Source organism: Capricornis sumatraensis, chromosome 13 (assembly GCF_032405125.1).
Source record: "Capricornis sumatraensis isolate serow.1 chromosome 13, serow.2, whole genome shotgun sequence".
NCBI lineage: Eukaryota > Metazoa > Chordata > Mammalia > Artiodactyla > Bovidae > Capricornis > Capricornis sumatraensis.
Genome location: NC_091081.1, coordinates 91,089,323 through 91,101,749, shown reverse-complemented (window position 1 = coordinate 91,101,749; position 12,427 = coordinate 91,089,323). Strand labels below are relative to the sequence as shown.

The window sequence follows — 12,427 nt, the reverse complement described above, 5'->3', positions numbered from 1 at the left end:
ATCTGCAAATAATAATACACTTTTTCACTATGTTTTGCCTTTTTAGCCTGTCATAATTAGCTTCCCCCGTCCCTCAAGGTTTTTTGTTTCTGAGGATGGCATTTAAGGTGATGGCTTTGGATATTTTAGGAACTAACTCAGTTTTCCTGCTTCCTTTTATACAGGAGGAATACATGTTATTTAACATCTGGTTTTCTCCTGATAATCTTTTTTTACTTTTTTTTTTTAAAGGGTACGTCTCAACTAAGAATCTACAAGAGTAGAGGGAAATTGCTTTTCCTCCCATACACATGCAATGGAATACCACTCAGCAACAGAAAAGAGTGATCCACAACCCGTGGAAAGGCAAGGATAAACCTTACATACATACATACACACACACACACACACACACACACACACACACACATATATATATATATATATATATATAGTTAAGTGAAAGAATCCAGTCTGAGGGAGCTGCCCACAATACGACCCCATCTATGACATTCTGGGAAAGACAAAACTACACAGGTAATGAGCAGAAGCTGGGGTGGGGGAGTTCAGAGGACTCCATGTGATACTTCAGGGTGCATGTCTGTCACTATGCATTTGTCTAAGCCTACAGATTTGTGTAGCCCAAGGTAGTAATCATAATCTACTCTGATTTCATTATTTTGGAGGTATCAGTGGAATATGCAATGTGACATTGCATCTAACTGTAATAGAAATACTAGGAAAAACCTCACTGTAGGGGATGGGGGAAAAAGCGCTAAGTTAACATTGGAAAAGACCAGAATCTGTAGACCAAAGGTGAAAAGGAGCTTCCATAAGCAATGGGCTTGATTTTAGAAGGTTCTTTCCTTCCAAAGGGTGTAGTAGCTAAGAAAGCACATGTCACCTGGAAAAGAGCAACTCACAGACGACAGGCGGATGGTGGGAGCCAGGTTCCTCACTGTGGGAGTGAGAGTCACACACAGGGAGGACTCCTGCCCTGGTAATCCTCGATCTCAGCTTCCTGGGAAAACGACATGGGGAGTTGACTGGCTAGTGGAAATGCACAGATCTTTGCAATGCGAATGCCCTGCAGATGTAGGGACCTCACACCTCATCTTTCCACCCATACCTACTAGAATCACTCAGCTCTCAGTGATCTGCCAGGTGCAGCTTTTAGGCCACCTGATGCGAAGAACGGATGCTTTTCCCTGATGGAAAAGATTGAAGACGGGGGGAGAAGAGGACAACAGACGATGAGATGGTTGGATGGTGTTACCGACTCGACCGACATGAGTTTGAGTAGGCTCCAGGAGCTGGTGATGGACGGTGAAACCTGGAGTGCTGCAGTCCCTGGGGTTGCAAAAAGTCAGACACAACTGAGCAGCTGTAATGACTGAGCCCCCAGGCAGGAACAGGGCTGTGAGGGTCTTGCTTACCTCTAAGTTGTCCCAGAATCCCAGTCTTGGAAGTTGGAGTCAGGATTGGGGTGCCTGGGCCTCTGACAAGCAGCTGGTTGGAGAAAAGACCAGTCCTGAGGGCAGGGTTGCCCTGAAGTCTCTGAGCTCTGATGCCCTGCTGGGATTCATCCCTGTTGGGGACACAGGCGGGGCCTACAGTGGTTCCCAGGTGGGACTAGCAATAAAGAACCCACCTTGAACAGCAAGGAGATTGAACCAGTCAATCCTAAAGGAAATCAACCCTGAGTATTCACTGGAATGACTGATGCTGAAGCTCCAATACTTTGGCCACCTGATGTGACGAGCTGACTCATTGGAAAAGACCTTGATGCTGGGAAAGACTGAGGGAAGGAGGAGAAGGGGTAACAGAAGATGAGATGGTTGGATGGCATCGTCAACTCAATGGACATGAGTTTGAGCAAACTCCAGGAGATAGTGAAGGACAAGGAAGCCTGGGGTGTTGCAGTCCATGGGGTCACAAAGGGTCAGACATGACTAAATGACTAACACTTTCACTTTTCGAAGAACAAATGTATACCTTAATCTGGTTGCTGTATACCTGCAACAAAGAAAACATTGGAAATGAACTGTCTTCCAAATAAAATAACCATTATTTTTACAAATAAATTGAAATGCCTACTACATTCCTGTCGAGCATTGGTGACAACAAATGTTGGTGATGGCCTGGAGCAAAGGGAGCCTTCTACACTGCTGGTAGGCAAACCAATACAGCTTTGTCTCAGATTTGAATCAATGACCATAGTATGAGTCTACATGGACTGTGAACTAAGGGTCTGACTCTAGTAGGCAATCTGTGAAGACAGTTGTGGTATTCCGTGTGTGAGAGTGAATGTTTCTTGTCAGATCTGTAGCTCAATATCTTTTAGATAAGCTACAATGATTGTAGCTAAGTCCTGTTGAGTGTGAATCAGAAGGTGATCTACATTTCTTTGAACAGTCGGTAAAACTTCTAAGTAATAAACTATAAATTTCAAATAATGAAACATTTATCTGAAATTTACAGGCTCTTTGAAAGGTGTCTTCTGCCATGAAAACTTTTCCTCTGTCCTTTTTGTAAGAAATTTTTCACGATAACACTTTAACTCCTCCGTTGTGAATGTCACTATCGAGATAAGCTTGTTCACATTTGTGATGGAGGTGGGATGGCCCACTGTGACTGCTCTCCGGTCACATGCCTTTCCCAATTTCTACTGATGTCCCTACACTCAAGATTGTTTTCTTTTTGTACCCATCAAGTTCTGCCTCTCAGATCTGCATTTACACAGAATGAGAATAAACACTGCTTCCAAAGCTTTCTGCATCTCAAAGGAATCTGAAAATGATGAAGCAGGAAGAATGGTTGAGATTTTAAATGATTTCTAAGCCCCACCCCCAAAGAAACCCATTAGATAAGACATTCTAGTATCTTTTACTGGTCTATATAAATACATTAAGTTTCTATCCTTGTTATAAAATTGAAAAAATGACTGGACAAGGTGCAACAGATTGGAAGGCTATGTTTGGAATGACTGGAGATGAAAGAGGCTACATGAGTTCAAAGGAGTATGCGTAGGTTGATACAAGGTATCAACAAGTACATATCAATGTGTTGATAAAGTATACCTTTGTAAACAAAGATAAAACATTTATCTTTTCCTCTTAAACTGAACCTTCCAGAATTTAACTCCTTCAGCTGGCTCCCCTGTGGACTTGATGGTTTATTGTGACCAGATTTCGAGTAATTATACTAATCATTGCTTTGATATGTTCTCTTTGCTTTAAAATTGTTTATGCTTCCTATCTCTCTCTGTTGTAGTATAATCTTATTATGTTCTAGCAAGATCACGTGTTTTGTCTATTTAATAAGATTGTTGCTTGCAGCATTCACTGTGTAAGCAGGTCTCCAACATATGAATGATGGCTTCAGGTCTTGAAGCAGTTAACATATCAATATGTATATAGATATTTTTAGTTATATGTACATAGATTGTTATAATTATATGTAGAGTCCTTTCTAATTATATGTCTAGAGATTTTTGTATCTAGATGTATAGAGATATTTATAGTGATATGTATAGAGATATTAAGGAGTTCAGTCCCATAGTTTGAATGTTCTTTGGCATTGCCCATCTTTGGGACTGGAATGAAAACAGACCTTTTCCAGTCCTGTGACCGCCGCTGAGTTTTCCAAATTTGCTGGCATATTGAGTGCAGCATCATCTTTTAAGATTTGGAATAGCTCAGCTGGAATTCCATCAACTCCACTAGCTTTGTTCATAACAGTGCTTCCTAAGGCTCACTTGACTTCAGACTCCAGCATGTCTGCCTGTAGGCAAGTGATTACACCACCATGACCATCCCAGTCATTAAGCCCTTTACGTACAGTTCTTCCGTGTATTCTTGCCCCCTCTTCTTAACATCTTCTGCTTCTGTTAGATCCATACCACTTCTGTTGTGCCCATCGTTGCATGAAATGTTCCCTTGGTATCTCTAATTTTCCTGAAGAGGTCTCTAGTCTTTCATGGACCTAACATTCCAGGTTCCTAGGTAATATTGGGAAAGGAGTATGTCAAGGCTGTATATTGTCACCATAAGAAGAACTACAGAGCTTCTTGATGAAAGTGAAAGAAGACAGTGAAAAAGTTGGCTTAAAAGCCAACATTCAAAAAACTAAGATCATGTCATCCAGTCCCATCACTTCATGGCAAATAGATGGGGAAACAGTGACAGACTTCATTTGGGCAAGGCGAGGGGAGCCTCTAAAATCACTGCAGGTGGTGACTGCAGCCATGAAATTAAAAGACGTTTGCTCCTTGGAAGAAAAGCTATGACCAACCTAGACAGCATATTAAAAAGCAGAGACATTGCTTTGCCAACAAAGGTCCATCTAGTCAAAACTACGGTTTTTCCAGTAGTCGTGTATGGAGATGAGAGTTGGACAATAAAGAAAGCTGAGCGCCAGAGAATTGATGCTTTTGAACTGCAGTGTTGGAGAAGACTCTTGAGAGTCCATTGGACAGCAAAATCAAACCAGTCAATCGTAAAGGAAATCAGTCCTGAATATTCACTGGCAAGACTGATGCTGAAGCTGAAGCTCCAATACTCTGGCAACCTGATGCGAAGAACTGACTCATTGGAAAAGACCCTGATGCTGGGAAAGATTGAAGGCAGGAGGAGAAGGGGACCACAGAGGGTGAGATGGTTGGATGGCATCACCAACTCGACGGACATGAGTTTGAGCAAGCTCCGGGAGTTGGTGATGGACAGGGAAGCCTGGCGTGCTGCAGTCCATGGGGTCGCAAGGAGTCGAACCCGACTGAGCCACTGAATTGAACTTAGCAAGACACCCGACATTTTCTGTTCAGCCCCAGGCAAGGACCGGAAACCAGGAATAAGTGAGCCCGCCCAATCCGGTCCCCCCCGTGTCCCCGCCCCCTCTGCGCTGTTGTCCAATCACGTCTGGCCCGCCGTCCGCACTTCCGGGGCCGACTTCCGGCGGCGGCGGGGGCAGTGGTTTCGCGGAACCAGTAGCCTGTACTCCACGCCATGGCGTCTCCAAGCGCCGGGCCGGCGGAGCTGGGCTTCGTGGAGGCGGTGCCGTCGTGGCGGCTGCGCAGCGAGCAGTTTCCCAGCAAGGTGGGCGGCCGGCCGGCGTGGCTGAGTGCGGCCGGGCTGCCCGGGCCCCCGGAGCTGGCCTGCCCGCTGTGTGGCTGCCCGATGGCCTTCCTGCTGCAGGTGTACGCGCCGCTGCCGGGCCGCGCCGACGCCTTCCACCGCTGTCTCTTCCTCTTCTGCTGCCGGACGCCGCCGTGCTGCTGCGGCCTGCGCGGTGAGCGGCCGCGGCCTCTGCTCCGGGTCGGGCCCCGGAAGCCGCCCGGCCTCCCCCGTACCCCGCCGGCCTCTCCCCTCAGGAAGCCGCCCGGCCTCCTCCGTACCCCGCCGGCCTCTTCCCCCCGAAACCCCGCGAGCACTTGCGGGGGTGGGGCCGTCCCGCGTGCTCGCTCACTCCTAGCCGCCAGCCTTCTGGTTAATTAGTAGGTAGTAGGTGTGCTAGGGTACTTTCAGGTAATGGAAATTGTCACTTTTTGGAAAGGTGGATCCCAACAGGTTTTTCGTATTTCTGTAGTCTGACTTTACCTATTATTCTTGTTAATTTGCATAAACTGTAAGAGCGCACTTAGTTGTGTGACCTGTAGAAGTTTCTCGTTCTTTTCTCCGTTTCCAAAAAATGAGCTCTTTGCACGGGAAAACTGTCTTTAGTTTTTCTTTTTAAAAAATGAATGTCTTTTTCAGTCCAGTGTGAAGGCTCAAATACTTGAATTGCTGTATTGTTTTATTTAAATCATTCGTTAACAGTTCTCCTTCCCTCCCCTTAGTTTTCAGAAACCAGCTGCCCAGGCGAAATGACTTCTATTCCTATGAGCCGCCTTCTGAGGATCCTCCGTCAGAGACGGGAGAGTCTGTGCATCTCCAGCTGAAGTCTGGTGCACATCTCTGCAGAGTTTGTGGCTGTTCAGGCCCCAAAAGATGCTCCAGATGTCACAAGGCACATTATTGCAGTAAAGAGCATCAGAGTCTGGACTGGAGATTAGGACACAAGCAGGCTTGTGCACAGACAGGTCAGTCAGTTCCTTTTTAACTTTTAAATATCAGCTCAGTTTCCTTGTGTCTAAAGACCAAATCTTTCATTTTGAGGATAAAGGTTAACATTAGAAAAGGTGTAATAATTTTCAGAGTTTTGGTTAACTAGTGAGATAAACACCTTTATGAAGAAGGAGCTGTGAGTTCTCACCCCCTCACATCCCAACCAGCTACATATGTTAGTGTCTAAGGAATACTGTTTATGACATGGAATACATTTCATAAAAAGGAAATTATTTGATTTTCAAAACTAAATGATCACTAATGATGCTAGTTACCTTTTTGTTTCAGATAATTTGGACAATACAGTTCCAGATCACAACTTCCTTTTTCCAGAATTTGAAATTGTAATAGAAACAGAAGATGAGATTACGCCTGAAGTTGTGGAAAGAGATGATGAATCAGAGATTATAGGAACCATGGGTAAGGAATCTGTTTCAAAACTCATTCGTTAAGTGAGTGAATGCTTGAAAGAAAGGGCTCGATATGCCAAGAAGAGAAGCACTGAGCGACTCACTTGGGAGGCTTCAACCTGTACTTTTCAAATACCGCCTCATTTGAAGATATCCTTTCTGTACTTCCTTCCATGGCATATATAACGTATATTTTGATTCCTATGAAGTGTCGCAGGGTGTATCCAGGTGGTCAGTTGGGTGGGGCTGCGCAAGATGCTGGAAATTTGGAAAGTTTATCTGGTTCCAAGATGTGTTTCTCAAATTGAGATGGTGTACATGAGAGTGCCTTGAAGTGTTTGGTGGGTGGCAGGCGCCCTCTTATCTGGCAAGTTTGTGCTCCATGATTCTGTCAGTTACTTCACGGCAGTCACGTGCTGGAGCAGTGCCTGTGCTGAGACTGAGTAGGAGCCAGCCCCTCTGCAACACGCACTCTGTTGCACAGCACGTCCCATGGGCCTTCTGTGCATGATCTCACTGACGTTTTCGCATCAGAACAATACGTTGAAAACAGTACCTCATTTTGCAGTGAGGAGTTTGAGGTTCTGGGTATAACTTGTTTGGGCGTGTAACTGACCAAAGTTAAGTTTCAGAACTGGAGTTTGAGCTCACATCTACTGACTTTAGAACTTGAACTCATAACCACCACAGAATGTAGATTTTTAGAATCTAAATTAAATTTTCCATTAGCATGTCAGCTTACTGGCTTATAGTTCACATTCAGGGTATCAGAAATACCCTCTGAGTTACAAAGACTGTTGCCTGTTCAGGACAGGGTGATTCAGGTAGCTGGGATTCCAGAGGTGAGAGTGAAAGTGTGAACTGACAGGTCCAGTGAGCCTGTGATGACTGAATGAGTGTACCAGCTGGGAAAGGAGAGATGGGGCAGAAAGAAACTGGAAATAGGAGTTCAGACAAGTGAAGGACAGTAGGAATTAGAAGGGCTCATGATTTGGGAGTATCCTTTTCAGTCCTGAGTGCAGCAGTCCTGAGCCTGGGACTTGGGGTCTATTCTTAATTTGAAGGTTTAAGGAGAAGCTCTTTAAAGAAACAGCAGAATAATGCTTCTTCATGGAGTACCTGGAAAGTCAGGTAGTCTTAAAGCACAGATGTTAATGAACCAAAACAGGGAAAGCCTATGAAAACATCAGGCCTTCAGTGTCTGATTTAACACTAAGTTGGTTGTTTAAAAGCTGGCTCTCCTCTGCGTGTGTTTATTGTCAAGGCATGTGAGATACTCCTGTTGCCATAATAGTAATGTTGATGACTTTTCAGGTGAAGCACATGAGGAAGAATTGGAATCCATGGCAAAACATGAGTCTAGGGAAGATAGAATTTTCCAGAAGTTCAAAACTAAAATATCCCTGGAACCAGAACAGGTAAAATGGAACTCATGTAGCTCCTGCTGCGGTTCTTTTCAAGTGGGGTGGGACTGTGAATCTTGAGTTGGGAATTCCCTGGTGGTCCAGTGGTTAGGACTCTGCACTCCCACTATTGGGGGCCCAGGTTCGATCCCTGGTTGGGGGACTAAGATCCCAAAAACCACAGTGTGTGCCAACCCCACCCCCAGCCCCGCACCAGAAAAAAAACCCACACCAGAAAAAAAAAACCCACACCTGTGTAGAAGTGACTCTTTCTAATAAAGTTAGTCTCTTGTGTCTAGGACTCCTTCACACAGGGGGTCCATATGGAAAGCTGTTCGCAGTGCTGATCCTTTTAATGATTATGGAAAGACTCAAGGTTACATCGGGTATCATACAATCATCTTCTGAAACCATCAGCAGAGATAAACATCTTTGGTTGCCTATAACACATGGAGTTTAGACACTAATGGCAAGACAGAAAGGAAGTTTTTGCCCATTTTTCCAACAGGGACCTTTGACTTATAAAAGTTAACTTGACACATTAGTAGAGAAATCACTGCCTTTGTGAAAAGAATAATGGGCTTTACTGTTGTGAGGATTCCTGGCTCCTTGAGTTATATTTTGGCCTTCTGATGTAGTTGTATCTACAGTGTAGGGAGAAGCAAAAAGTGGTTTTAAGGGTTAAGGCAGATTATAGACTCACACAGTACGTGCTCAGATTAAAGCAGATTATAGACTCACAGTAGGTGCTCAGATTAAAGCAGATTATAGACTCACAGTACGTGCTCAGCAGATGTTTCCTTTGCCTGTTTTCTTCCATTAACTTTATTCCCTTAATTTCCCTCACCTTAAATATAAACCACTAAAGACTGCAAAATCCCCGTCAGTCAGTCACTAGACAAATAAATACTCAGGGGCTTATAGGAAGACTAGATCTAGGTCCTAAATACTGAGAAGGTGGCTTTTAGCGATGTGTCTTTCTTTCTTAACAAGAAACATCTAGGAAAATCACTCAGCTGTTAACATAACATTTTATTATAGTGAAATTTACTTCTGTTGTATTTAAAACAGTGTGTCTCACTTGGTAGTTGTTCATTTCAAACTTGGCAACTAAGGTTCCTTATCTGTGTGAAGGTCAGCAGAGACACTGGGCTGCATTTTATATTCACAACCTGGTAAGGGGGAAATAGAATTATTGATAGTCTTCACAAAATAGCCATAGAATTCAGAGTCTAACCATATTGTCATCTAAGAAAAATACTTTTGATAACCTGCATCACATGAGCTGAAAGCATTACTTGGACGATTCTGAGGCAGGCATTAATGGTGCTGTGTGTATGTGCCAGGGGGTGGGGGAGAGGCAGACAGGAAACTCGCTTTCCAATGAGCCTTTCATCGGTTGTCAGAGTATGTACCAGGTTTCTCGAGATGATCCTCAGGTCACATGAGATGCTGGTGATTTAAACTGATCCTAACTGATTTTAGATTCTCAGATATGGCAGAGGGATTGCCCCGCTCTGGATCTCCGGTGAAAATATCCCTCGAGAAAAGGATATTCCAGATTGCCCCTGTGGTGCTAAGAGATTATTTGAATTCCAGGTAGGATCTTGAAAAGGAATATTTGAGTATATATTTACCCTATTAAGTATTAAAAAACTTTGCCAAAGTAATCTGTGTGCAAGCGTTCCTTTGGGTACTATGTATGGAAGGTGCCCTTGAAGGACAGTTTCTGCCCCACTTTACAGTATGTTCCAAGGAGGGAATTACCCTTTACTGGTTAATCTGGAAGTTATTTCTGTCTCTAATTTGCTTGCTTTTTCTGAGATTTATCAGTTTACTAGTTTCTAGACATTATCTATTGACTGACTTCCGCAGTAGTGAGGATTTAAACGTCATTTATGCCACCTGGACCATCCCCTGCTTCCCAGTGTGGTTAGATCGTTAGGGTCAGTGCCTCTGTTGTTACCTTCATGATTTAAAATAATATAGCTTTAATCTTTGTGAGAGGAGTGTTTTAAAACCCTTGCTCTGTTTAGTCTTGGTTTGTGGATTTGTTAGAACGAATGAATGGAATGATTAAGATAAAATTTTTCTTGCCGAAAAGAGAGTATTAGCATCAGGGTCCATTTGGGTTGGGTGTAAACAACTCTTGAACTGTCGATTCACTAACATTATAAAGTCATAGTTATCTCTTAACGGTTGAAAGGGTAATTTGAGGAGTTACCCAAAATGGACTGGCTCTTGGTGCCTGACACCCACGATGAGCTCGTGTACAGCAGTCTGATAGCAATGGTGGCAGTGCTGCCTTGGACTCATTCCCAGGAGACCACAGACTCCTCAGACCCCTTTCTCGTCTACACAAACACGTCAATAGGTTGTCTCTTTGTATTCTACTACGATAGTGTTTCTTCAGAGTCATAGTAACGGCGTCTGCTATTCAGATTGTAAATAACACAAAATAAAAGTTGCCTAAATAGAAGCCTCTGCCCTACTTTTGTGGCATTATTATTAATAAAAAATAATTAGGTTAACAGCCAGATTAAACAGATAAGCCAGTCTTATACTTGGGAACTTCTTTCTCAGATAAAAGGACACCAGATATAAAGAGGGGCTTTAAAGAAACAGAGTTGCAAAGTATTTTTAGATTGTTAGTAAGTTACCAGTGTCATGTCTGCTGCTGCCTCTGTGCGACCCCACAGATGGCAGGCCACCAGGCTCCCCCATCCCTGGGATTCTCTAGGCAAGAACACTGTCAGTGAATAAAAGTGAAAGTGAAGTCGCTCAGCCGTGTCCGACTCTTAGTGACCCCATGGACTGCAGCCTGCCAGGGTCCTCTGTCCCTGGGATTTTCCAGGCAAGAGTACTGGAGTGGGGAGCCATCGCCTGCTCCGCAACCTTGCTGTAAAATGTGGAGACAGAGCTGAGAGATGAGGATCCCTACAGTAGCCCTGGCAGGGAAGATCTGGTCTGTTGAAAACTGTGTGCTCCTCACCTTCAAGGAGAGCTGTGACTGTGCCATCCTTTCCTCAGGTCATGCCTCAGCTGCTCAACTACCTGAAGGCTGACAGACTGGGCAGGAGTGTCGACTGGGGTGTCCTGGCCATCTTCACCTGTGCCGAAAGCTGTAAACTGGGCATTGGCTACACAGAGGAATTTGTTTGGAAGCAAGATATAACAGATGCAGCCTGAAGACAATGGTGTGAAGCCTTAAAATATTCATAATCTCGTCTACCTTGCAGTTCCATTTCTAGAACTTTATCCTAAGGAAACAGTTGTACCAGAGATACACAGAGGTTGTTTTAGGTGGTGTTTACATTGTCTGAATGTTAGACAGACATGTCCAGTAGCAGGGAATTGAATAAATTCTGGTGTATCTGTCTAGCAGGAGGCTACCGGCTTAACGATACAGACCTATATGCTGATCAAGTCAAATAGACAAAACCATCCATGAACCATGTGTATGTAGGCCACCCCATCCATATCCCAGCTCACCTGTAGGCCACCCCATCTATAGACCAGCTCCTCTGTAGACCACCCCATCTATATCCCAGCTCACCTGTAGACCACCCCATCCATATCCCAGCTCACCTGTAGACCACCCCATCTATAGACCAGCTCCTCTGTAGACCACCCCATCTATATCCCAGCTCACCTGTAGACCACCCCATCCATATCCCAGCTCACCTGTAGGCCACCCCATCCATATCCCAGCTCACCTGTAGGCCACCCCATCTATAGACCAGCTCCTCTGTAGACCACCCCATCTTTAGACCACCCCATCTATATACCAGCTCACCTGTAGGCCACCCCATCTATATAGCAGCTCACCTGTAGGCCACCCCATCTATAAGACCACCCCATCTAAAGACCACCCCATCTATAGACCACCCCATCTATAAGACCACCCCATCTTTAGACCACCCCATCCATAAGACCACCCCATCTGTATACCACCCCATCTATAGACCACCCCATCTATAAGACCACCCCATCTGTAAGACCATTATAGATGGTGAAGGTTTTGTAAAAATACACGTGTATGTGTATCAAAAAATCAAAGATACTAGATGTGAACTCAGCAGTGGAACCAAGATCTTTTTACTTATGTTTAAAATGAATTTTTTACTTTTGACTTATATTTAAAAAGAACTAAGATCTCTTTACTTTACTTATATTTCTTTTTACAATATAAATGGATTTTGTGCCTAATTAAGTCAGACTATCACTCAGAGCATTTTCCCCCTAAAATTTGCAAAATTCAAGAGAAAAATATTTGGGTAAAACCCCAAGAGACATGTATAATAACCAGGTGATTGTCACAGGCTCCAGTTTATATGGAAGCCCAGAATGTGAGAAAATTCTGAACCCCATTCACTAATTGGACTTCCCTGGTGGCTCAGACAGTAGAGCGTCTGCCTACAATGTGGAAGACCTGGGTTTGATCCCTGGGTCAGGAAGAGCACCTGGAGAAGGAAATGGCAACCCACTCCAGTACTCTTGCCTGGAAAATCATTCACTAATCACTAATCATTGA

General features: G+C 44.2%; 1 protein-coding gene across 3 annotated transcripts; it reads left to right on the top strand.

Annotated features, from left to right (window-relative positions):
* The first annotated feature begins 4,982 nt into the window (after window positions 1-4,982).
* PDCD2 (programmed cell death 2) lies at window positions 4,983-11,442 on the top strand. Of its 3 annotated transcripts, XM_068985353.1 has the most exons (7): window positions 4,983-5,072; window positions 5,172-5,265; window positions 5,813-6,055; window positions 6,369-6,500; window positions 7,805-7,908; window positions 9,379-9,492; window positions 10,924-11,442. In XM_068985353.1, the coding sequence occupies exons 1-7, from the start codon at window positions 4,983-4,985 to the stop codon at window positions 11,080-11,082; spliced, it is 936 nt and encodes a 311-aa protein (XP_068841454.1). In that variant the 3' UTR covers window positions 11,083-11,442. The 3 variants fall into 3 exon arrangements, with proteins under 3 accessions (XP_068841454.1, XP_068841452.1, XP_068841453.1); XM_068985351.1 differs by having other exon boundaries at window positions 4,983-5,265; XM_068985352.1 differs by lacking the exon at window positions 9,379-9,492 and having other exon boundaries at window positions 4,983-5,265.
* The last annotated feature ends 985 nt before the right edge of the window (window positions 11,443-12,427 follow it).

Excerpts from the sequence above, each read along its gene's own strand:
- PDCD2 (XM_068985351.1), top strand. The coding sequence starts at position 4,983 with ATGGCGTCTCCAAGCGCCGGGCCGGCGGAGCTGGGCTTCGTGGAGGCG. Across the intron at positions 5,266-5,812 it reads GTGCTGCTGCGGCCTGCGCG|TTTTCAGAAACCAGCTGCCC; the intron begins GTGAGCGGCCGC and ends CCCTCCCCTTAG. Across the intron at positions 9,493-10,923 it reads AGAGATTATTTGAATTCCAG|GTCATGCCTCAGCTGCTCAA; the intron begins GTAGGATCTTGA and ends TCCTTTCCTCAG.